This window comes from Sander lucioperca, chromosome 7 (assembly GCF_008315115.2).
Source record: "Sander lucioperca isolate FBNREF2018 chromosome 7, SLUC_FBN_1.2, whole genome shotgun sequence".
Lineage (NCBI taxonomy): Eukaryota > Metazoa > Chordata > Actinopteri > Perciformes > Percidae > Sander > Sander lucioperca.
The window spans coordinates 30712720-30739516 of record NC_050179.1 but is presented as its reverse complement, the minus strand read 5'-3'; the positions used below and the strand labels follow the sequence as shown (position 1 = coordinate 30739516).

Sequence of the window (26797 nt, the reverse complement as noted above, 5' to 3'; positions counted from 1 at the left end):
AAAATGTTTTTGTTACTTTTTTAGCTGGAGAGATTATAAAGACTTCCTCTTTAGCAATTTTCACTGGAAATTCATATTGTATAAAGTTATTTAGCCAGTGAAACTGTGCCTCTGTTTGGCTTTGCCCATTAAGGTTTAATTCCTCCACTAACATTATTTTGGCCTCTAGTACAGCTTTGTCGCAAACAAATTATTTTATATATTTTTTTTAAAACCTTTGGTTCATAAGTATTTTTTCCTTGTTTTGGTTCTCTGTCTGCACAGACTGCGGTATGTCTTCGTCCGACCTTCTGTCTGAGTAGAGTGTCTCCACCTTCTTGTAATGAAAGGCTGTGTGGCAGAGGAGCGAGGAGCATCAGAGGACACCTGTTGCAAAGCAAACAGCCTCAGCCAGGACAGCAGTGTTAATAAAGAGGCAAATTAACATCCATGCCAAAATCAAATGTGCTCACTAAAGCTGGCAGGGAGGGAGGGGGTGCGAGGATTAAAGAGCGAGCGTTTGAAGTGTGTGTGTGTGCGTGCACACACAAAGCATTTCTGAATTTAATTTGAATTGGTGAACACATTATAGTATGTAGAAGAATTTTACGAAACCACGGGAGCCAGATCATATTTCTGAAATTTCCCATCTGTAAAATAGCAGCCATCAGGTTTCCCACCTTCTACAACACACACACACACACACACACCCCTACACACACCCAGTCTTACTTTTCCCTGTTTGCTTGCTTGTTGCTAGCTGGCACCAGGGACATTTATTGCTCCTTGGGCTCTTTTATCTAATGATTCATGCCTCTTGGATGAGATGGCACTCTAAATGTTCTTTGATTGAGGCAATTAAGCCTGAGGCCCTTGAACTACTTTGACAAGTCCTGACTCGTCCAAGTTGAATGCAAATGTGACTGAGAATTGCCTGATGGGACTGCTGCATGAACATATGTACGTTAATGTCATTGAATGCTTTTTTAAGGTCCCAATTCATTCTCAACTCACTGTCAACAATTTCAGGGGAGAAAAAGGTTACAATAATTGAATTGAAGGATTGGAAAGATTGATATTTGCTTACGGCGTAATCATAAAATAATAAAAATCAAATTAAGTTTACTGTCAGGTGTGTTGTGGGAACAGATGCAGTGCAAGATGTTGGCACATGCACAACATGTTGTAGCCTATGTCTCTCAATAAAAACATGTGAGGACAAAGAGGGAAGTGTTTGTATGCTTCTTGAGAACCGTCCGACTCTGCTAAAAGCTGCTGAATACAGTTTGGAATTAGTTTCAACAACAAGTTACAACAGACAACATTAGCTAGTCTTGTCCCACCATCATCCATAAACCTCAAACACTGTTATCAGACCATGTTCAGTAGTTTTTATGCAGATTTTATGTTTCGTAATTGTGTCTCAATTATGAGATCTTTGTTCACTAATCAGAGCTTGCAAATTGCCTTTCAAATGTTCAAACGAGATTGGATGATCCATATATTCAAGTTTTGGAGCCAAATGCACTTGAAAATTTAATCTCAGGTGTTAAATATGCTTTTGTCACCTGAAGAGTAGAGGTATATCCATAAATAGGTACATACATTGGCAGATTGGTAGCTCTAATTTTAGCTGAAATGATGTCTTTAGACCAACTGATTGTATGATTTTAAGACATAGCATTTATCGGGTTAGACAAAATATTTTATCTTTTTAATGCTGATAAGCCTATAAAAAATCCAAACAGTGTAATATGGTGCTAAATAAAGGCTGCTGAAATGTGTTAATTGCCAATTAGGTCTTTCACTGATGGTGAAAGCTTTTCAACCGGATCAAACACGCTATTACCTCAGTAGACTTCACGTCATGACTTCCTGACTCTTATCTCACTGCTTTCTGCAAAACAATACAAGGGTACAGTAAAGGTTGAGAAAATAACACAGCAAAAGATAAATATATCAAACTCTTTGAGACATGCAATATGTGTCCCATATATATATATATATATAAAAAACATTTCTGGGTAAAGCTTTTTGTCGTCAGTAATGGAACACAGCTGAATAACAAATTATGGTTTACTGGCCAGTCATGGTAACTAGGAGGGCTGAACCAAGACAGGTTTGCAGTCCGCCTAAGTGCCATTTTGGTCAGAGTAATTATTGTTGTCAGCACCTGCAAGTTCGCAAGTCTTTGAATTGCTGATCTGCGGCAGCGAGAAGAGGTAAACATTACCTGAGCCTGCAGCCTCCCTGAAACTAGGATGTGAAATCACACTGCAGCAGTGGAACAGCAGTAGGAAAAGGTTATGTGTTGTAGTCCACCTGAATCAAGACTAATTCATCAGCAAGATCAGAGTGTATTGAGACAGAGACTTTGAGTGGTTGAGACTGAGTCAAGACTAAGACCAAGGCAGGGCGAGACAGAGTCAAGACCAAGACCAGATTTGTGTTAGACAGCCAGAGCTTCTTCTCCTGTCTCCCGCATTCACTTTCTTGGGAGTGTGTGTAAAGGGGGCAGGGAGAGGGGGGTTTCAAATTAGATATGAGTCAAGTTATTGGTTGCATTTGCAAGTTTTAACACATAGGCCTAAATCAGAAAATGCACAGGCAATTTAGCGATGTCCCTGCAGTTGTGGTCTTGACCAGTCTTGAAATAAAATCCAGAGTCCTCTTTATCTGAGACCAAGACAAGACCGAGTAAAAATGCTGTTGATTCCGAGACGAGAAGGAGACCTTCAAAAATTGGTCTTAAAGGGTAACCTGCAGTTTTTTTCAACCCCTATTTTCCTATGTTTTTGTGTCTAAGTGACTGATGGGAACAACAATCTTTGACATTGGTCCAGTATTAAGCGAGATCGCTGCAGTCGGCAGCGGCCAAACAAGAAACAATGCAAGTTAATAGGGCAATTGTACAGCTTGTATTTACCTTCACAAAAGTGCTCGTTTTGCCACTGACAGGCTCAGATTAATATTCTAAGTGTCTGACAACATTATGGAAAGGATCCCTTCAGAGATAGACCTTTAAAACCTCTTTGAGACCTTTCTGTTTAACCAGAAACAGCTCTGAAATCACTAGCACTAAACCCACCAGACTCCATTTAAAAAAGCAATACTTTTAGCGTGTATAGAGCCAACATATTTTCACATGTAAATCGGTAAACTGTGTTTATTTCAACCAAAATAGAGTTATGATGTTTGGAAAAGTGGAAAGACGACCCAAAAACGGCCTTTCACTGTTCTATTTTGTTTCTGTCAACTTTGAATGAAGTGTATTTTACGATGCTAAAATGACGGTAGTTACCCTTTAAAACTCTTCTGGAGACTAAGAACGATCTTGAGTAACCTACTACAACACTGCAAGGTATGTTAAAGAAAGTTTTAATTTAAAGGCCCATACTATTCCAAAGTCTCACTGAATGGTGGAAAATGTATATTGTCTTTCAAATAATATACACCCTGTGTTTCGTTAAACTTTTCGTCAGCTGCATTTACAGCAACTATTATGAGAAAGAACGGGGAGATCCGTCCACAGTTTATTTCATTTGGTGCCTCTGCTGCATTAACGGTTACTAATATAAGAAAAGGTACCGGGAGATCCTTCATCAGTTTATTTCATTATGTATTGCCATCTGAGAACGGCAGGTGCCTCAACATGTCTGTCAATGAAATAATGAGGTGATCTGAGTGTGCCTCTGGTTTTTAAGGCCTCCCTTGAACAGACTTAGTTATTCAACATTCCTTTCCTTTAACTTTTCCACCAACTCAAGACAGGTCTGATTTGCATTAGAATATAAATCCAACATGCTTACTTATTCTAGCTTGGTGCGTACCTGTTGGTGAAACATGCTGGAAATACGTAATAAACCCCTGTTCCATCAACAAGTGTGAGGCACCAGTGCAAGATTGTTCACATTGTTATATAGCTGGCCTTTCATGCTTGGTGGAGTTACTTAGTGGCTTAAAGTGATGAAGGAGGACGAGAGAGGGGGGGTTAAGCAATTAGTGTGTGAAATAGATATCCTCTGCTTTTCCAGCAGCCAGCCCCGCTCTGCCCCGAGTACAAAGTGTTAGTCTGTCAGCAGTATACCTTGACAAGAGGAGAGTGCTCGCTGTTGTTTGTGCTTGCCTGGCGACCATCTTGTCTGATTATATGCTGCATTGACAGGGAGGGGGCTTGCAAAAGTAGCTATGTCATATCTCTGTGGTGACTCAGAGCTTTGAGGAATCTATAGAGTGTGGCACCTTGACTTGTTTTTCCTTGTGGTTTTACCATTAACACCTTTTTTGTACAGCAGCACTGTTGCAAAAGCTGCATTCAATAACTTTAATTTACCAACAAACTCAACAACACAGTGATTACTTGACATTTACAGTATTAGTGTTTATTATGAAAGTTGAAATGTACATTTTACTTTATCATTGTTTTTGTTTTCAGGCATGATTACACAGATATAGTCCAGATATTTGTGTTGTTTTGGCCCTGAATATAATGTGTTTAATCAGATCAGTGGCAGATGGAGATCATTGCCGCAGAGGGGAAACAGTCATAATACAATCTCATGTGTAAAATACAATTACGTGATAAATAAATATGTTTGCCTCAGTTATTTGATCAAATAGTCTTTACACATTGTGCCTGTGTCATAAGAATAATCATTTACAGTGGTTACAGCAATAGGTTTACAGTGTAGTCGAGGAATGTTACATTTTTAACAATTCTTAAATTCTACATCCAAAACAGTTAGCTATTTGTTTTAATATAAAACATTGTTAATAGACTTAAGTGTGTACAAAGAAGTGCAGCTTCATAAATAGCTTGAGAACTTTAAGAAAGAAAAGAAGCATACATTCACCATTGTTAAGAAATGAAACAATAAAAACATGCTTTTAAGTAACTAAGCCTTGTACACCTTAGATGTGAAATAGTCGTAAAAGCGTACACTCAAAAGGCGGGAAACCCAGCCGTCATAAATAGTGATGGACCAAAGCCGGTGCACATATAGCTCCAGTTTTGTGCATGTATTATCATTACATTTAGGGCAAAGACCAAAGCATCTGTTTGCATTTGCAAGAAACCCAGGAGGTTATTCAACAATTGCAGCTGTTTTTGAAGGTATTTCCAGAATCATCAAAGATTCTTTGGTCCCTCTGGATTTAAGAAATGATCTTGTTCACTAAAGAGAAAATTAGTGTAAACCTGTGACTTATTTTACAATCCAAAAGTGATGCGTTATCTTGCTCCTTTTTTAACAACACAAGACAAAATATACAAAACACAATGGCAATAACTGTGGATAAATACACCTGACTTTGTACAAATCGGATTATTTCACCCACAGCTTCCATCTCTATATTTGATTGAGAAAATACCTTCAAAACGGCTAAAACAATTATTCAATCTGTTGATTGATGATACATTTGTTTCCTGTTATATTATGTGCTCTGGTGTATGGTTGTTGGTGTTTTTTAATATCATTGTATGCTCTTTGTGCAAAGCAAATTCCCCTAGGGGCAATAAAGGTTTCATTCATTCATTATTTTAATTAATTCATTAATTAATAATTTTTAATGAATTAAGTAGTCCAAATTGACATCCTCACATTGCATTCTTTTGTTGACCAACAGTCTAAAACCCAATGACATTCACTATCCTATACTATACTAACATACATGACAGTCAAAACAGTACAACCTTACATTTCAGAAACTGAAGCCAAAGAATTTTTGGCATTTTTGCTTATTTATTATCAGAATAATTGCTGATTATCTTCCGTCAATCAACTAAGTGTTTTAGCTCCAGTTAAATTACCTTCGTGTTTCATAAAAGATCACCAGGGATTTATCTTTCAGAAAAACAAATGCTTAGCTCTGTGACTAAAATGTAATGAAAACACACGACAGGCACACACTGGGGCTAGTGCATACAGAACAATAAATTGCAGGGTCAACTGGGTTGTTCAAACGTCTGTGTCCAGGGGTGGAGGGAAGTCGAGACATGGCGACAGCGAGTCCTGACTGTGTGTGGAGCTAATCCCAGTGTCTGAGTCTGTGTCTGTAACGTCTAGAGGGGACAGGCTGTGCTTGAGTTTCACTGCCTGTGAGACGCTGCACTGAGTCTCACTTTTGAGAGGGACAGGACTGGACTTCTCTTCTTCTTCACCGTCCCCAATTTGCAGTGAGCTCAGTTGGGCAGCCAGCTGCCAGCACTCTTGATCCTTGGAGACCAACGTAGCGTCACAGTACTTCAGCTGCTTGTCTATTTCTGCAGCTTGGTTGTGCAGGGACACGCCAGTGAAGAGGCTGTGTTTTACTTCATCCTGCAACCTCTCGAGTTCAGCGGTGTAGAACGATTCGTCTGTCTCCAAGGGGATCCAGGAAGCAGCCGTGGCTCCTTCCTGTTCAATGTCCTCATATTGGCTCCGAGGGAAGTTGGCCGCCCTCAGCTCAGCGTCAATGTCCCGGGACAGCTGGAGGATGAGCGCCTGGTGCCTCTGAACCTGCAGCTCAAGCTGTTTGACTCCATTGCTGTTGTACAAGTATTCCTGCAGCTGCTCGTCGCTGTGCGCCTCCAAACTCTGACCAGCAGCCTGAGCTAGTGAACTCTCAGACTCAGCTTCCTTCTGCACTTCCAGCTCCAACTGCTCGATGTCCATATCCAGCTCCCTCATGCGCTGAATCTGCTCCCGGATGGCGTGGTCCTGGTTGAGAATAAGCTGCACCATCCGGTCGACCTCGTCAGCACCCGGGGAGCTCTTGCTCTCCTTGTGAAGCTTTTCCAGCTTCCGGAAAGCTTTCTTCACCATGCGCTTTTGCCTCTCCACGGGCAGTGACTGAGCATGACCGTGCTCCCATCGCTTTGCCTTGGCCCCCTTGGACTTTCCACCCTTCTTGGTGGGCTGAGGCACAAAATCGCTGGTTTTGACTAGAATAAACTGGATAAAGGGTCTCTGGTCACCCCAGGCATACCAGAGTCTCAGGATTCTGGTGAGAGGAGGCAAGGCCCTCTCAAAACCCTTCCACCGCTCAACGAGACAGAAGTCTTTGGGTTCCCCGAGCAGGAGCCGCTTGCTCTCTGGGATTGACTTGTGATCATCCAGTAATGCCTGAATCATATCTGCACATGTTGTGTGCTTTGTTACTCCACAGACAACCTTGTCCTCGTTGCAGACCGTAACCTGAATCTCCTTTCCTTCCACTGGCTCTGCATCTTTTGTTCTGGTAAAGAGACAGAAAAACAAAGCTTTTACAGCAATTGTGGCTTTGGAGTGAAACATTTGGAAGTATTAACCCCATAACTTGACAAATATATTCACAACACACAGAAGTCAGCAACGTGTGCAGACAAACAACAAAAATTTCCTAAACGTTTTTTTTTTTTTTTTAAGTATGGGTGTAGTGCCTGTTCGGAATGCGTGCCCATTCAGAGCAGGCCAATTGCTCGGTCCCCGGAAGTGCTGCTTGCAGCGTTCCTAAGAACCGCTCATCTGATTGCCTTCGCACTCGATACTGCACTCCCTTGGGTCCTCAGCAATATACTTGCTAAGTGTGAAGTTGATTGGATAAACGGTTCTTGAGAGAGTCATACATGCATACAGCACATTGACTATGATTCCACACTTTATATTTGGATTATGCTTCTACAGTGCCTCTAAAATCCCTACTGACTTCGCTAATGCCCTAACTTTACCTCTAGTGCCACCACAAGGTTGACATTTGTATTTTTTAGTGAAAGGTCTCGACAGCTATCAAATGTGTTGTCATAAAATCTGTTACATTTATGACCTTTGAACAAATTGTTATAACATTGGTGTTCATCTAGTGCCACTATCAGTTCAAATTCTTACTCCAGTACTTAGGTTTATGAGCAAATATCTGCAAAACGAATGACACCATCAATTCAAACTAAGATGGTTAACCTCCTAAACATCAGCATGTTAGCAGAGTCATAGTAAGCGTGTTAGCATGCTGACATTAGCATTTAGCATGCCTTTAGACTCTCCCTGCATTCCAATACCCATACTACCATACTATTTAGTATGCAAGAATAATATTTAGTATGTCCCAATAGTGTGTCAAATGCAGTATATCAAACACACCAGGATGTCCTACTGCATCCGGTCGGATTTTGCAGTAAGCAAGCCAGCATGTCTTTCTGGCTATTCTGACCCACAATCCTCCCTATAAGAGCAAGAGGGTCGAAGTTCAAGTTATGAAGTAGTAGTATGTCCCAGTTGTATGCATACTGCATGCAACAGTACATACGTTGTAAGTGCAGCTGCAGTTCATTCTAAAACTAAAAATAGAAAAGTATGTGATTTGGAACTCAGTTCTTGTTTATCTTTCTTTAGACAGACAGTAGAGAGGTAACAGGAAATGAGAGGATAGAGAGGAAGGATGACATGCAACAAAAGGTCCCCTGCCAGACTTGAAGCATACCAATAACTTTTTTTCAAGTTTACCAAAGAGTTATGTTCAAATGCTTTACAAGTTTTACATCAGCAGTAACAGAGCTTTAAATTGAGGTACACTACACACACATTCTTTCCTACTCATGCTTTAGAAGTCCTTTTACTACTCTAAGTAGTATATTTACTTAAACAGGTCTTACTTTGATAGTTTCCCATTATGTCAATGAACAGAAAACTTAATTCGCTCATTTTGTGCTCCCTGGCTTGATTCTATTAGACTGTTACTCATCGTTTTACTCATCACAGATGATCACTTAATGGTTCAGTTCTGAGCAATTTAACCCAAAGGCCCTCATTACCTTTTCGTCTGGACCGTAAAACTTGACCTCTGATGGGCCGAAGACATCAATTTTTTACATGCTTAATGGCCCACCGGTAATATCCAGGACCTAATATCCAGTCATTAAATGATAGGCACCGGCAATGCAGACATCCACAACATCAGCAAGTAATCAAATAAGTAGATAACATTGCCAGACATTTCAATTTGATTTCAAGATAAAGAATGATGTATTATTATTATTATTTATATGAAAGATAAAATGTTTGCAATATTCGGCAGTTCATGTGATTAATTAGGTTTTCTCTGATGTACTGTAGCTGTGTCTGTCTGAGTGAATTACTCTTATTTGAAGTTAAAGCTGACTCTAAAAGCAAAAAATAAAAGCGGCATATAATACTCCTGTAATTACAGACAGTTTAATCTCAAAGAAACCAGAGAAAGAGACAACAACTGGAGCTCCTCCTCTAACAGTGAACTGCAGACTGGTTTCCAAACCACAGACCAACATTCCTTCACCTCCAAAATCAAACAGGGAATACTTTAAACTGCCAACAGTAATAAATCAGGATAATGTGCTTGTAATTCTGGTTAATGTCAAGTTTCATCTACAGTTAATTTCAGACAGCAAACTCTGACATCACTGAGGGAGTTTCGCTGTAGCTCAGCAAGACACTGTTCACGTTATCTGACATAAATGGACAGAAACCACAAGGCCAAAATTGTGTTTAACCAACAGTTCAGTCAGGAACACTCTAGTCATAGATCTAACCATGTATTGCAATAAACGGAAATACAGTTATGCTTGGCGCTGATGGCTCCGCTCTTGATAATGCTCATTGGACCAGCCAAGCAGCATGCTAAGCTGAAACAGGGAGCACCATGCAGAAACCCCCCTCCAGGCTGCAGCCGTACAGTCTTGCATATTTATGTCAAACTAGTGTAAAACGCCAGTGTTGCCGCATTTTTCTCTTTTTTTCCAGCGGCCCTTTGCCAGATTGCCAGTCCGCCTACGCCCCTGGGTAAAAAAAGAGTGAGCCAAAACAAAGACATTGAAAACAATTTAAACTTTGAGTCATGTTAGGACTCTGAACTAGGAAGGTGGAGGATGGGGTGGTGGAGGCAAAGCGTTGCCAGCAGCAGCAGCAGCAGCAGCAGCAGTGAGTGAAGAAGTGTCAGTGTAGCAGGGATCAGTGAGGAGGGAGGGACATTTAAAAGGACCACCTTGATGTGAGAATGGCTGTTATTGGTGTTTGTCTGATAGGAATGATAATTCAACTATGACCTCCGTGCCCTGCATGAACTAACGCTAAGCTTAATAAAAAAAAAAATAAAAAAGGATTTTTCCTCAGTCATTCATTTTCCATTTGTATTAAGTTCAAAATAAAGAGAGCTGCATTCAAGGATTAGTGCACAATAGCCTTATCAAGAGCATGCACAAAGTTTTTTAATAAAATTAAATACTATAGATGGCCTGGCTATCAAATGTTCCCCTTGGTATGCAGTACTGGTTTCAGATCTGAACCTTGCATCATGTACATAAAAATGTATATATATATATATATATATATATATATATATTTTATGATTGTTTTTAGTCTTTTTAGTTTTACAACTTACTATGTTTTGTACAAATGTTTATCTTGTGAAGCACTTTGTGACTTTGTCTGTGAAAGGTGCTATATCAAATAAACGTATTATTATTATTATTATTATTATTATTATGTAACTGCTGTGTCTTTATCTGAGGAGATAACCTTGGCTGACTGCAGCCCACATTAACCACTGATCAGCACAGGGGAGGGTGGACAAAAATACACATCCTCTGAAGATGATACAGATACTACCCGCCTGCACGCCAATGCAAGCAAGTGAGATGTTTTAAGAACTATTCAAACGGGAGAACTTAAATGCTGCATTATCTCTCAGTTTACTGATTTTACAGTCTGATACCACTGTGTTTTGGTTCCCACATGGCATAAAAACACACAACTGGAGCATTGTGTAAACTGCCGGTGAATAAGTTCTCAGGAATGCGATACGTATGCAACAAAGCAACAGGCTGGTTAATGGTTATGGAGACCCTCGGAGACGAGCGAGGCAAAGCAAATACCTGAGCTATGCCCAAGCCAAACAAATCCAGCAGGCCTCAGGCAATCAAAGACAAACGACTACAGCGACTTTAACCTTTGTTTCAAACTACCACCTACTCAGGAACCCCCACAGATGCTACTGCTGCTCAGGAGAGAAAACCACACATGTACAATATAATGCAATCCCATAACAACAACTCTGCAACGCATAATATGTTTGTCTCAACAAATATTGAATATTATAAGCAGAACAGTGTCAGAAATTGGTTTGTGTGTTGTTGTACTGCAGTGATTCTCAACCTGGGGAGCTAAACCCCCTCAGAGGTCACAAGATAAAACTGAGGGGTTGAGAGATGATAAACGTTCTAGTTTATCTATGAGAAAGTAGAGAAATTTCAGAAAAAAAAATCTTTTGGGCCTTTTTTTATGTGAAATACCTCTTAAACGTGTGGAATTAAAATGTGTGGAATTAAACAATCTAAAGAGGTTATACAGTAAAATCTGGGGGAACTGCTCCCAACTCATAAAAATGAGTAAATACATTTTTATTATTTTGCTACTACACAACTACATGTTACACACGTGCAGTTTTGAGAAACATCCGTTTTTTTTAAACTGTATGCTTCTTTAGATTTGTACTCCATTTAGAGGGACATACATAAATTTACTTTTTAGTTCATTACATTTATTTAACAGCTGTAGTTTTTAGTTACAGTACAGAAGATTGAGATTATAGATATAAAAAAGACCACATCTCTTGATTAAACTGCAGAGTGTTAAGTCTTTAAACTTAGCACCATCTCAATACACTGCAATATTTAACACACACACACACACACACACACACACACACACACACACACTGATCTGAATATGAAAACATCTCACATCACTGGAAGGCTGTGATGAGGAATCAGAAGTATAAATGGCTTCTTTTTAAGGTGTCACAAGCATGTATGGGAGGATGAATGAAAGATCAGGGAAGGCAGGAGGGAAAAGCGAAAGGAAAAGAAGAATATGAACAGTACAGCATTACTTTTCAAAACATCTTTAAATACCCTGTGACATACAACCACTAACACTGGCCTAAACATGTGATAAACGTGTCATATCTGAACATACAGGTGAATAAACACGCTCTACAGACAATTGGATATTTCAGAGAGGGTAGCCCAAGCCCTCAGCTGTGCAGGAAGAGGGTACAGCAAGGCAGGGAAACACCTGTATTTGTCCTGGGCCACAATCACCAACGCACACACAACATCCTGCCACCACCAGTGCAATGGACAGAGGGAGGAAGGAAAATGGATTCCATACCGGTCACTATGGTCTGCTTTCAACTCCGCTCTAATGTGAAGAAAGTGTTAACAAATCTAGGTCTAAAATAAAACATTTAATGTCTAGCAGTGTTAATAATGAAGCACCATGTTGAAATATGTAAACATTTCTCAGAGGCTGATCTGATTTAGACAGCCTGTCAGGAAAAACACAAATACTGCATGCACCATTGGGCTGATTGCATCGCAGCTAATATGTTCATAAGGGCTGTCACTTTGGGTGCCATTTGGTATTTATAGTTTGGGATTAAGCTGTGGTTCCAGACGCAACAAATGAGGGTGCCCTCATAGGTCACAGCATTGGGCAATGAATGACAAAGCTGAAACGGATATTGTGATGAACTTCTGATTGGAAACTAGAATTAAGATGTATGCTGATTAATAGAAATAATAAAATATAAAGTTATATAGTGAGGATGGATGCTGTAAAGAGACTAACACAGGACGGGTTACACCTTAACATTTCACACCTGAGTGAACCCAAGAAACCTGAGTGGACCCGCTTGACCTCAGTTTGAACCACCAAAGACAGCGAATGAGACATCAGACATGTGGGAGGAAACCACATTTAAATGATATGAATTTTCCATACATGTTTCTGCGTTGGGCGATTACGTTACAGCTCCACCATGGTGGCATGGCTCTCTTCCATTGTAATAGTCATAATGACATCCTTGTAGACATGAACAATTCCCTCTGTGTTATAAATGTGCAAGCTACAAGTTACCACAGAGAACTGCATGCTGGTGGTTTGAACAAGTCATAACAAATGACAGAATTATAGCTTTCCAGTGTCTCTGTGTGTTTTCTTAGATCAATAGTGATATAAGAGAGATAAGGGGATGCATACAATTCCAACAGAACAAAGCTGTGATAGGATATCAGTGAATATATCCTGTAGCCATCACTGTTAACGGTTCTAGTTTTCTTGCTATTGAATGAATATTTTGATTAGTCTGGTGGTAATGAATGTATAGGTTTGCTCTTACAACTGAAAAACAGAGCTGGAAATCGTAGATTATAAATGATAATTTAAACATGATTTAAACTGTAAAGTGTAAATTCCTGATGGGAATTCTTTTAAAGGGTTGGTTCACCTAAATACATGAAACATATTTTCCTTTTGAGCTCTAGTCGTGGACATTCAGATAATTTTCGTATACCCATCTCTCAGATTTCTGCTGCCAACACAATACAATAAAAGTAATACGGAATTTGTGTGTGGTGCTCACAGCAATGATGCTGCATTACACATTACATTTAAACAAGACAAAGAGTCTACCGCCATGCTAGCCGCGCTGTGAGGCTGGACTTGCTAAATAGCAATAAACACAAAGTATGGGAATGTCATTCTTTTGCAGGTATTTGGTCATAAAGTTATGTATTGGACAAATTAAAAAGACAAACCAAAGTTGTTAGAATTCATCCTGAGAGGAACATGAATGTTGTTCTAAATGTCACAACAATCCAACCAATAACTGTTGAGACAGTTCACTTAAAACCAAAAAGAGAGGATAATGAAGCCATAAAGTGCCATTACATCATTCAACTAAAGTTAAAACATAGAAATTATTTTTTACTCTCAAAAACCTAGATATATAGAATGTGGAAAGTGTATACACATCGTGTTTTCTGTGTCTGTTTTGTATAATAGAAGAAATGTACACAGTGAATGAAGTAGAGCAGATACTGGACAGGAGACGCTTCCTCTCTCTTATCTGAAAGAGGATGAGGGCTCAGCGAGGAAATAACATCACTTTTCTATCTGAATATTCTGATCTCTGGGATGACTCCCAAACCGATAAGCTTCTGTGAGCAGAGACACAACACACCCCTTCCTCTGTGGACCCCCCCCTCCCAGCAGCAGGTCTATGAATCACCAAATAAGCTTTTGCTCAGTGACAATAAATGGCTTTCTCCCTTTCAACACAACTGGTATGATGTTTATTGTTTGCTGTGGCTTGCTAATTTGTGTCAACCAAACAATTTCAGGAGCTAATTGGTCACACATGTTGGGTGACACATGTTAATGGCTGGAACCATCTAATTTCAAGTCTGTAAGTGCTGGTTGACTATAAGACACCAGTTTGACGCACAGGACTCCCTGATGATGACGCACTGTCATGCTTTGATGTTAACAAATATTTAAACACATGTTGTCAGCTGTAATCAATACCACAATTATTAGTTAAAGTGTCAAGTTTTAACTGCAACTCCACATCAGCTTCATCTTGTCATTCTTCTGCAAACATCCAGCTCACAGCGAGTAAAAGCCAGTCTCTGAAACCAAGCGTTTGACATATCTACAGAACTAAACACTTGAGGTAATTATAGTTGCCGCAATTGTAATTACTACACAACGTGAAAAAAAAAAAGACATCCACTGGAGACAGACTCAGTCAGACTGTTTGAAGTTATCAAAGATAATTCATCTCAGCTCTGTGTGTGATGTACAAAAACCATCCATTCTGCTGCAGGTGCCACTGTCAAAGAGTTTTACAGTAATTTAGTATAAAAGCCTGTTTTTCCCTGAACTTAATCCAAAGCCTTTCTGCTGAGTTTGGTGGTAAGTAAAGCTAATGAAAATAGTTGTTTACCCACAATTAAAACCTTCCTGATCCTGGTCTTGGCAACATAAATCCTGTCTGCACCCTGCGAGGGATTCAGATCATGACCTAGATACTCCAAAAGAGAAACTCTGTTTACCAACTGTGCACAACAAAAGTTTGCAGTCAACAGTCCAAATCGAATTTGTGCACCGATGACGGAGAACAGCGTGTGGCTCAATAAATCTAATTTCTTCCACATTCTCAAAGCTGAGGCTGGATCCCAGCTGCAGCCCTGCACATCAAAAGGCCAAGATAGCCACTCAAGGAAATTGCTGAAGCAAATTATACAAATGTGTTGATGACAGGATCTCTGTCGACCTGAAGTAAAAATGTCCTTTGATGCTGGTGTCCCAGATGAGACTTGTATGAAAAAAATAAAATCTTTGTAGTAATTACAGAGCAAGAGAAGGTGAAAGGCTCTTCTAAGTTGATGTTCAGTACAGTGTGCTTTGACAGGAACAAGAGAACCACCATCAAAGGGCATATATTACTCAAACTTTCCATAATGGGGAATAATAACTCACACCTTCTTACACCAGTTTCATTTAGTTATGAAGTTGAATTAAGATGCAAATATATATTTGTATGCATGAAACAAAGTTGTTAAAGGCTAATCCTAAAGCTGGTTGATGTTGGTTTAAAACAATAATTGACAAAATGAAAAAAATTAACCCATAACCAGCGGTGGAAGAAGTATTCAGATCATTTACTTAAGTAAAAGTACTAATACCACACTGTTAAAATACTTTGTTACAAGTAAAAGTCCTGAATTGAAAATGTTACTTATGTAAAAGTATGTGTCGTCAGGAAAATGTACTTAAAGTATTAAGTACTCAATGCAGAAAAATCCTCACATTTTAGAAAGTGGAAACGATCAAAACAGCTTTGTGTTTAATCGGCTAATCATTTCAGCAGTCTTGTAGGCCTATATATTGTTGGGTAGTTTAATTTCTAATTAAACACCAGCCAAATGCTGGTAAAATATGCAAGTGGCTGGTATTTGCTTCTCTCACCAGCCAAAACAACAGTGGTAATCTATTGAGTGGCTGGTAAAATGTGAACATTCACTAGCCATTGGGCTGGTGGACAAAGAGTTTTTGTTTTTGTTTTGTGTGTATAAATCTTAATTTGTAAAGCAACTAAAGCTGTCAGATTAACGTAGTGGAGTAAAAAGTACAATATTTATCTCTGAAATGTAGAAGTAGAAAGTCGCATAGAAAGAAAAGACTCAAGTACAAGTATCTCAAATTTGTACTTATGTACAGTACTTGAGTAAATGTACTTCGTTACATTCCACCACTGCCCATAATAAGAAGCTTAAGAAGAAGCTTATATTGTTTCCCTGTGGTCACCTGTGGTGTTTAATGGTGCTTTTGTCTTAAGGTGTATTTATATGTTGCTATATATTTACTTCGGTTGCATTTGGACTGTCGCCTGCCAACACGGTCTCACGGCAGTTCGTGTAATCGTCACGTTATCCTTCCACTTGGATGTAGGAATAAATCTGATGCGCACTGCGTTGTGCGTAAATCTCCCTCCTCAACGGTGCTTTCCAATAACCGAACTCGGATAAAAGCCCACACTCAACACGTTTCCCGTTAAGAAACCTTACACTCATTAAATTACCTGTTTTTCTGTCGAGCTTTCAGGAAGTTTTTTCCAAACGGAGCCATGACTCAGGAGCGCGAGGAAAATCGAACAGCAATCCGAATAGCGTTACAGTCCCAACATGGCAGGACGTCGGACACTTTGTGGAGTGTTTCAGAAAAGTTGAAGGGTGTTCCGACTGCAACTCTGTCCGCCCCATCCGATAAGCGGAGGGAGGTGTTTCCCAGACTATACTGGCCTTTATTGGTGTATCTCTGTCGCCTTCCACCTGCAGCAACAACCTGAGAAACGTCCACCGAGAAAGAATAAAAAGAGAGAAGTAAACATACAAAGTCACACTGTTCTGTGAAAACAATAAACTTTAGGAATTAAAAATACGAAATGGGATGAAGTCAAATTAAACTCATTAGCCTACGTGGAAAGTAAGATAAGATAATATGATACCAGAAAGTGCAGAAATCCTATTAGGGTTATGGTGTTCATTTTGGGCAATAGCCTATTTAAAACTAAAAATGTTCCTTAAAGTACCATATGCACACATATTATAAAAACAAATAGATTACATAATATACAGGAAAGTAAACACAGATTATGCACATTGGTTTCATGTATTAGGCTACTCTACAAATATTTCTAAAAGTGCAATAGAGGCAAAACAAGTAATGTTAAAACATGATTAGAGCCTTAGTGAGCTGCAGTACAGGACATGCAGAGCAACATGCAACCTCTTGGGGTTTAGTAACTGGCTCTCCCTGCTGGATTCAAATGACAAAGATGAAATTCAGACATAGAAGAATGCAGCCTACTTTACCTACAGTCTGTTTTTCATGCTTTAAATCTCTTTTGTAAAAGCTTTTCCAACTGGGATATTTGCTCTACACTGTATACTAAACAGAAAAAAAAATCTCTGTGTGTAATTAGTGTGAATATGGACAGGTGAAACTTTGTGGTTTTAATTAAAAGTGGATTTTATTTGATAGTGTACCACTTCAGTCACCTTTTTATATAATTACAATTAAAGGCATCCAGGTTTAGAATGCCATATTCCTTTAGTTATGTGTTTCGTAATGAAATACAATTTGAGATCATCATAATTGCTGAAATGCAATGGCCAATTAATTATGTATAGCCCTATAGAGGCCAAAAAGCAGCGGCCTAATTGTACAGTAAAGTGAGGAAATTATTTAATTATGCCCTGAAGAAAAGTTTACTGTCGACAGGAATGCTGCTAATATTTTAATACAGTATTTTATAACATGATTCATTTTTGTTCATATGAAGTACACACTAAAGCAATAGCACATGAAACAGACAGCAGATAGAGCGGAATATGCGGTAAACTTTAAAGTCTCTGATGGGATATTAGGCCTACTGTATGTTAACATTGCATAATCTTTATCACTTGTTTATTTTAGTATTAACTATCAGATATATCCCTGTTAGAAAAATATCAGAGTAAAAGAATGAAAAAGTAAAAAAAAAAACATCTTATAAGATAAGAGGATCTAAAATTGATCCTTGAGGGACTCCTAAACATATTAAAATATTTGTTTGACCAAGCCATAACCTTCAGGAAATGATTTAGGGTTAAAGACAGTGTTGAATGGATGACCATTTTACTTTTATTTATTTGTGTTTGGTTAAGGATCTGTTCACATTTTTTTTCTTTACTTTCTTAAGAGAGAAAACCTTATCTGTTGTGCACAGAGTAGATATGTTTATTTAAATATGCATATTCTATAATATCTAGTGGTTTTGACTTCAAATAATAAAAAAAACTCAGAATGGAACAATGGCGAGGTTTTTAACTGCTGTTTCCAAATTAAAGAATTACCTTTTATCCTGAGCTGAAGCCAACATGGAAAAGGTGTCCTCAAAACGTTCAGAATTTTTGTGACAACTGGGCAAACTCCATCTGCAGATGAAGATCACACAATATGATAAAGAAGTTTTAAAATCAGTACTAAATGGACCTTATAGTGAGATTTCTCAAATGAAGGCGTATTTCAAAAGAAACATTTATGAATAATAAGTTCAGTCTATTTCAAAGACAATTTTATAGGCATAGATATTGCATTATTTCTACTCAGAAGGTTTAATATTGATACAATTCTACTTTTAAATAAGTACATTTTCAGATATTAATAACTGGCTATTTATCACAATGATTCATGTCTTTAGCAGGCGCTAATTTGGTTTGTAAGTCGAGACAATCATGTGTTGCTTTGAAAAGACACATAATAAGCTATAGTGTGTCTTTGTTGTGCTTCCTCCCACATCATACCTGCATCCCGTCCCTGGGAGACAAGTGCAAAACAAACCTCAGATTGTGTGCATTCATGAGGTGAAATAACCAAATCTCCCAAAGCTTGACGCAAAAAACCTTTCGCCCTGTGATGCCAAAGTGACGTATGATGAAACAATGACACACAAGGGAAGAGACGATATGATGAGATTGATGGATGGATGGATGGATGGATGGATGGATGAAGGGGGCTGTTTCAGTGAGTGTGAAGGTGGGGGTGGAGATGAGGAGAGGGACTGATTCTCTGACATCACATTGGCTCTTATAAACTGAGGGATTGGAGCCCTCTGCACTTCACAACCAACCAGAAAACTGCAAGGAAGGGGAAGTGTGTTTGGAGCTGGAAAAGAAGAAGAGGAAGCAGCAGCAGCAGCAGCAGCACTAGAAATCCCCTCTCCAGCCTCTCTAGCCGTTTGTGTCTGACCTTTAACCTTATGGACTAGATTTCTCCTCAGGTGAATTCTTCAGTGTGGGATTCTTCTTTTTTGGTTTTGTTTGTTTTCTCATCAAGATGCAGGCACAGTTGGCGTGTATGCTTCTCCTCTGTTTCTCATATGGTGGACTTTGTACAGGTAAGCACCAGGACTCTTTCAACAGGTTTTGCATCCATGCATCGTTTGATAATGTCATGATTAACCATTTACTTTATTAGTAAAGTATCAAAATAGGGATAAAGCCATAACACGCAAGAAAAGTATGGAACAAGTCAAACTTACTGTATGCGACAGGTTCATCATTGTGGTTATGTTGTTGCAAATATGGAAAAACTGCATATTCTAAATCATGGAAATATTTCGGTTTAAAAAAAAAAAAGAATATGCACATTAAAGCTTCTTCATAACATTATGGTTTTCTGAGTTTGGGTTTGTAGATGAAATACTGAAATACCCTGACTGCTGATGATGATTGATTCTTAAGGTAGTTACTCCATTTTTGTGGTCCCACAATTTATAAAAAATGACTTCATGAGGCTAATAACTTTAAAACCTGACTTAAATTCTTCCAGTAAAAATATATACAGTATTTATTCAAGATTGTTTTTATATTTTTCCTCAATGATCCAATATAATGATTCCTTATTTGAATGTTTGAGAACCCATTTGATCCGACATTTATTCAAAATAAACTACAGCAGAGTAAACCACATTTGTTATTAAAATGGGTTCCAAATTAGAGTAAATTCACGGTCATTAATTCATTCCACATTTCATACAGGCTAAACTGAATAGCGTATAGAGTCTAAATCGAAATTAGACTCCAAATTACTTTTGGTCTAGTAAGCCAATGAGAGTCAGTGTCAGTCTGTACGATAAACAAACTTAGATCTATCTAATTGAAATCGGGTTAGTTAACTGGGTTTTGCTTCGCTCTCGGGGCACTCTGGGAGTTCCCTAAATCAATAGTTTGTCACCTGTTGAACAGTTAAAGATGTCTATCAACAAATAGGAATGTGTGCTGAGTTTCGGCTCGGCTTAATTTGTCTACACATATCGCTTTAGAAGTAAAATGCAAATGCAAAGCAAATGTTTATTAACTACAGATCACAAAGAAGATGAAACAGTCACATTGTTAAAGAGCATGCTGTACTTCCATATCTCATTGACATTTCTTATGCAGCAATCACTCAGGATTCTCTTAACTCTTGGTTAGATTTGGATGATGGTTATATTCCTGTTATCTTTCTAACTGACAGACGTCGACCAGGATCAGCGAGCGCTGGAAGAGGAGCTACTCAGCAGTCTCTTCACTTCTAAGGTACAGCGTCCCTCTCTTTTTGCACCTGTGACATCAGAGACTGAGTGTCCAAAAAAAGCTACAACTCACCCGGTCAGCTAGTGACCCCTCCCATCACTCCATCTGACCCAACACACAGGCTGCCGCCCAGGTGTTCTTTCATGAAATCTGGATCCACGCTTCAGTCACAGCCTCACCTTTTGGTCTGGAGATAAATATTTTACCATATAGGGTTTTTTTTGTGTTACTTAGGTTGTTTTTAATTGGGAATTGAATAAGACTATTTTACACAGTTCAGTTATGCAGAGCACAATAAATATAATCAACACACAACAACTGCTGCACTTGCGGGCATGTCCTTTGAGATGAAAATAAGAGCTGAGGGATGTTATTCAGTTGTAACTTTGTAACAGATTTTTAACACAGTCGTCAGGCCAGGCAAAGCTGAGGGAGCAATCAGAATCAGAAAAAGGATTTATTGCCAAGGAAGTAACATGTAAGCCGCCCACACACGATAAGCGATTTGCTCTCTGCGCACTGCTAGGTAGGCCACAGAGCAAAGCGCAGAGAGAAAGGCGCAGCGCAGGTATTCATATATCATCAAGGGTGGCAAGGAGGCAAATTTCCTGTTGCTAGGTAACAACATGCTGTTATCTCATTGGTTGCGCTTTCGAAAGGTCAGCGGCACCTAGGTCAAAGTTGAAATAATTTGAACTTTGAGCGCAAATCCGAGCGGTGTGCAACGCCAGGGGTTGCGCAGCGACTAGTTGGGCGCCACCGCCCTCCCCATAGGAAATCAATGGTACGGCCGGCGCAAAGCCACCTATCATGTGTAGGCGGCTTTACAAGGAATTTGCATTGGTTGTTGGTGCATACAGTACATCAACATATTAAACATTAATAAATGCACAAAAATGAATACAGAAACAAATATGTACAATATAACTGTTTTACATTAAGAAAAAAGAGGCTGTATGGATTTGTGCAGGATGTGCAAAAGTTCAGAATATATAGAATGGTCTATAGTCCAGGATGAAGTTTGTGAGAGTGGAACTAGAGGCACGAGGAGACAAATGGCCGGGCCTAATAGGATTCAGATGGACCTGACAGCATCATAATGACACATCTTCCACCCCTCTCTCTCTCTGTCTCTGTGATAAATAACCGTGGTGCTCGTACGGAGACGTGACGGTGACAAATCAGCCATGTGATTCATTGCTACTGATGCTCGGAGGTTGCTCAGGGGTGATGATTGTAATAATAACTTGCAGAATGACTGATAGAGTACTCAAGAGGCTGGAAAGTGCAGTGTGGTAGAATATACTTGTGAATCTTTATCTTAACTATATACATTATCTTTTTTTAAGGTGACAGCTAAATTGATTGAGCTGTTTGTCCACTCTTCTTTTTATCTGATTAGATGCAGGAGGTAGATATCCTCTCTGGCTCCTATTTCTCCATTAAAGATGATAGCATCATTTTTATTTTTGGCATTGGCCCTTGCCCTCCCTCTGTTAAAGAAACAGCAACAGGCGTTTTTGGCTGTTGACTCTTAATGTTGGCTCAGTAACACAAACAGAACATTCAATTGTCACACAGAGACACGGCTGATTTTTTTTACACCAAGGGGTCCGCTGTGGGTTGTTAGACTATTGGACCCCTGCAATAACTCTTAATCCCACCCCTCAAAGTTTTTTTATTTTTATAGATAATCATTTTTATAAGATTTTTATACCTAAGAAAAAATCCTTCTAGCGACCTTTCAGCACCATTAAAACCACACACCACTCACGTTAATTTAAAACTACATGAAAACCCTTAAAATCTTCAACGTATGAATCATTTGTAAATGTCAGTAGCTGCGAAAGTTTGGTCCCTCGTGTGTCGTTATTTTGATGTCTCTGCATCAAAATAACGCCCCCCCCCCCCCAGTCAAACAACAGGAACCTGTATTGGACGTGGCTCCACTCTTTACACCATCAGAGGAGACTGTATTCCTCGGATGCTCATAAACGATGTGAGCAAAGCGAGTCTTTGAGAGGTTGTGGCCATTTACAATAACTTAGAAGCCACAATTTCCCCTCGCCCCCTGAATCTCTCCATCATCCTCAGTGACACCCAGAGGTCTGTGTGGGAGATCGCCAGCCCTCGCACGGGGTGGGGGGGGGCTGCTGGGGCCCTCAACCCGTCTTTTAAAGCACTCAAACTAGATTATAACACAGCAGGCTGCAGCTAGATGAGGTTAGATGTGACTGAAATATCACGGTGGATGGAATGTTTAAGGAACAGTGCACATATCACATATATCTTAACTGCTGTCTAAACATGTGGCAGTCTGCATCAGTGCTGCAATGTAAAGTGAAAGCCTTAAATGCATCCTCAGTGCTCCTTAAAGGGAATGTAAAAACGCAGCAGATAAAATTGTTCCGTGTGGAAAACCTCCAAAGTAGCATTTAGATCGCTGCACTTCAGTGAGACAAATGAAATGCATTGTCGTCGGTTAGCAGCTGATCCATTAAATCTGTTCATATAAAAAGGCAAACATTCAAAAAAATAAAGCTTCACACACAGAACATTAGATTCAACACACAATACTAAACAAAAATCTACAATATGAACATATAGGGTATAGACTGAATAACAGTAAAAATGTATAAAATGTCAAGCAATGTAGTACCATAACACTACTAACAACAAAATGATTCTGTAGTAGTTCCTTCAGTGGTATAATTTCTATCACAGTTGTAACCAAACATGAGCACAGCAATAGGATACACAAGTGTACAGCTTATAGCAGGGCTGTTGAATTATTACCAATCAATTGTATAGGTGTTGTAGTTATTGTGTCCACTCTATTTTCTTATGGCTCTAATGGTCAAAGCAGCGCATTCATGGCCAAAGAAGAAAAGTCTGTAATACGTTTTGTCCCGACGAGTTGAATGTTGGAATAAATAGACTAAAAACAATTCTTAATGGTCTACGTATCAGGTTGTTTAGCAACTGGGTTTTTATCCTCTATGGTCCATCCCCCTCTGGGCTCATCTCAATTTTCACTTCATCTCAGTTCACAACGTTAAATTAAATATTCAGTTAAATCCATCTTTTCGTGGATCTAATTTGTTGCCAAGCTTTGAATCTGGAAAACCAGCCCTTTCTGTACTCAATTTTGAAACTCAAACACCTCCCCCGCCTCCTCCCTTATTCCCTCTTTGCAGATGAAACAGAACAAGCAGAGTGCCCCCTACTGGCGTGTGTCGCTGGTTAACCTGTGCAGGATGGTGAACGGCCTGCGGCGGGAGGCCTGGAGCGGCGAGGAGGAGGAGGGCGGCGAGCTGAGGGAGGGGAGCCTCCAGCTGCTGGAGGAGCTTTACAACCTGCAACTCATCTGCCGAGCGCTGCAGAGCAGGGAGGAGAGGGTGAGACACACACACACACACACACACACACACACACACACACACACACACACACACACACACACACACACATACACACACACACACAGACCAAATACCAAAAAGAAGTAGTCATCCTTTAATTAGAAGATGTGTATTGTTATTGGTTTATGCTGTTGTTGGAGCTATAGAAATTTAAATACATGTCAGTCAATTGTTCTTTCCCCTGGCTGGTACCACAACTGAGCCAACTTTATTTTCTTATCCTTGACGGCGTGCGTTTGTGTGACTTTTTTTATTTATTTATTTTTTTCAACCAAGAACTAACTACTTAATCAGAATCAGAATCAGAATCAGAATCAGAAAGGGTTTTATCGCCAAGTACGTTTTTTAACACATACAAGGAATTTGTTTTGGTGTTGTTGGTGCACATCACACATTCTCTAAGCAAAAGTAAACAATTTAGCAGCAAAACATATTTGTATTTGTATTTATTTATTTATAAAGGACAACACACATTAATCAACATTTCTGTAAATGTGCCAGTGTTAGCCAGCCGGCTAATTTTCAACTATAGTCCTTTGGCCAGATGAGCCAAAAGACTTACTTCAGTATCATAAGTTAAAGTACTAATTATTGGTTTATTTCAGAGGTTTAAGCGGTTCATGCGTTAACTTGGAGACAACACACGTCTTGGATCAAACACATCCACAATTTTGTGGATTTCCATGCTTTCAGATTGGTTGAATGACTACATGTTGCTGTATAAGTTAAGAAAATTCTTCAAAACTCTTTAGATGTATAATCATCCAATTAAAACTATATTTCATAGTGCCTGAACGTTTTTTTAGCTGTATTTTTTTATCCAAAAGCAGCAACATTTTATGAGCTAGCAACTTGTAACAGATATGAAAGTACAATATATCCTTTTGAAATAATGTTAGAAGTAAGTGAGTTTCTGTTTCACATGTAGTGGAGAAATAAAATATGAAGTATAGAGTTCCAGTATTAAATTGTACTACTACTTAAATTGTTTATGTCAAAAAAAAAAAGAAAATGTCTTGGCCGATATGACATCCTAAAAACAGGTGTACACACTCACATAAACACAGGAACATGCATACAGTACAGGCACACTGTAAATCTGGCTCACATTTCACAAACACATGTCACAGCCCATCCATCTTCTCTCTCACAGTAAACACACCTCATTATGCGCCTATTTCCTTGTCTCCCTTCTCCCTGTCTTCCATCATTTTCTTTTCACTTCTCACACAAATGCCCTTTTCCTTTTTCATTTTTTTTAAATCTTAACACAGCGACTGCAGATTAGCACCTGTTTTGCCATGCATGGAAGCACAGAGGAGAAGCACTCGTTTAATCACAGCTACACCGGCGTAGCCTCCCATTACCCTGCCACTCAGCAACAAAGCATGTGTTTGCCTGCCATTTCCTTCTCGTCGTGTGACACTCACCCTCCGCTGTGTCTCTCTCTGCCCCCTAACAGCTACTCCATGACTCTCAAGAATATTTAGAGGAGAACAGTGACACTCCGCTGAAACGAAAATCACCCTACATCCTGAAGAGGCAAGAAGCGCACACCACCATGTCCCGGAGGCCGTACATCTTGAAACGAAGTACAATTTACTGACAGCCATCCCAGAGGCCGAAGTGACGTTTTAGAGGGACCAGACCAGATACTTTCTGTGAAGATGTGATTGTGTTTTTGTCTCTCTTCTAGTAGCTGCAATGTTTTTTTTCTTTCCCCATTGTTGTTTTTATCCAGTCCGTCCCTTCGATTGTATGTCCAGCATTGAGGCCTGCCTGTATTCTGCTCCTTTCCAAGTATAGGTCCTGAAAATAAAATCCTGAGCATCAAGCAAATTGTGTACCTCCTGAGAAACTATATTTATTTACTCTATTTCTTCACTGCACACTAAGGCTATTTTGTTTCAGGATATCATTAAATAATTCATGATACAAAACCAGTGTGATGTGACTATGTTTTCTTTGATTTAACAGCTTAATGAAACTATATATGTAAGAGTCAGTTTAATTATTATTAGGTCTTCAGTAAAAACAATTGGGCTGTCACAGACATGGTACAAAAGTGAGAAAGTATTGAGAGATGGACTAACACATGGTTATCTTTTAATGGTATTTGTGGACAATAAGAGAACGTAAAATTACACCAACCTTATTTTTTTTGTTTTAATTGAGTATTTGCTTAAATTAATATAAATGTATATATTCATTTGAAATAATGTTGAAAGGCCCTTAGCCTATGCCCTTTTTGTAATGTGATATAATACAACTAACTATGGTTGAGATGCTTGTAGCCTTACTAGTAAACATTTGTTTTATTTTTTACATTGGTGCCTGCTGGAGTTGGTCACCATCTTCATTTCTCTATGAAAGAGATTATTGAAGAGCAGACAGATTCATCTGTAGAATAAGGCGAGCAGAGGCCAGTAGATGCTGCCAGTCTGTTAGTGATTTCCAATACTAAAGGCACGTCTAGAAATTAATACAAAAATGATTTCTGGATTTTAAAATTCTGCACATGCCACCTTCAGTACATTTGGTCAGTGTGTGTTCCGATTAGTATGTGCTGTGTTGAACATGTTTCAAATGGGGCCACGGGGTACTTTGATTTCAGCAGATAAAACAGACACTGACTGTGGCGATTCGGAGTCTTGGCCTTAATAAAAGTCAGTTTCATCTCCAAATCAAAGTGCTTCGGTGTCCTTTTTTGAAATTCGGCTTTTAACCCTGACAGCCAAAGAGCCTGGATGAAGCTCAGCACACAGAGAAACACCCCTTTGAACAGCCTTGTTCTGTTTCTCCAGAGAACGTTGCTGCAGGAAATACATGAAAACGTTATTTTGCTGCAGGAAATACATGAAAACAGCGTTTTGCTATTTAGTTTTACTCTTGCAATTCACACAGGCCCAGTTTATGCAGTGAGCCACTGAGCCGGTGAGGCAGT

At 39.2% G+C, this 26797-nt stretch overlaps 2 protein-coding genes across 2 annotated transcripts; one reads left to right on the top strand and one right to left on the bottom strand.

Annotated features, from left to right (window-relative positions):
* Nucleotides 1-4335: 4335 nt before the first annotated feature.
* Nucleotides 4336-16642, bottom strand: rassf9 (Ras association domain family member 9). The gene is made up of 2 exons (XM_031295321.2): nt 16393-16642; nt 4336-7194 (listed from the first exon to the last, which is right to left on the bottom strand). The coding sequence occupies exons 1-2, from the start codon at nt 16437-16439 to the stop codon at nt 5937-5939; spliced, it is 1305 nt and encodes a 434-aa protein (XP_031151181.1). The 5' UTR covers nt 16440-16642; the 3' UTR covers nt 4336-5936.
* A 1976-nt stretch (nt 16643-18618) lies between these two features.
* On the top strand, nt 18619-25687 carry nts (neurotensin). The gene is made up of 4 exons (XM_031295332.2): nt 18619-19251; nt 20373-20434; nt 23629-23829; nt 25316-25687. The coding sequence occupies exons 1-4, from the start codon at nt 19191-19193 to the stop codon at nt 25457-25459; spliced, it is 468 nt and encodes a 155-aa protein (XP_031151192.1). The 5' UTR covers nt 18619-19190; the 3' UTR covers nt 25460-25687.
* The last annotated feature ends 1110 nt before the right edge of the window (nt 25688-26797 follow it).

Coding starts and splice junctions, on each gene's coding strand:
- rassf9 (XM_031295321.2), bottom strand. CDS start 16,439: ATGGCTCCGTTTGGAAAAAACTTCCTGAAAGCTCGACAGAAAAACAG. Junction 7,195..16,392: donor AAAGCTCGACAGAAAAACAG/GTAATTTAATGA, acceptor TCTCTTTACCAG/AACAAAAGATGCAGAGCCAG.
- nts (XM_031295332.2), top strand. CDS start 19,191: ATGCAGGCACAGTTGGCGTGTATGCTTCTCCTCTGTTTCTCATATGGT. Junction 19,252..20,372: donor ATATGGTGGACTTTGTACAG/GTAAGCACCAGG, acceptor TCTAACTGACAG/ACGTCGACCAGGATCAGCGA. Junction 23,830..25,315: donor TGCAGAGCAGGGAGGAGAGG/GTGAGACACACA, acceptor GCCCCCTAACAG/CTACTCCATGACTCTCAAGA.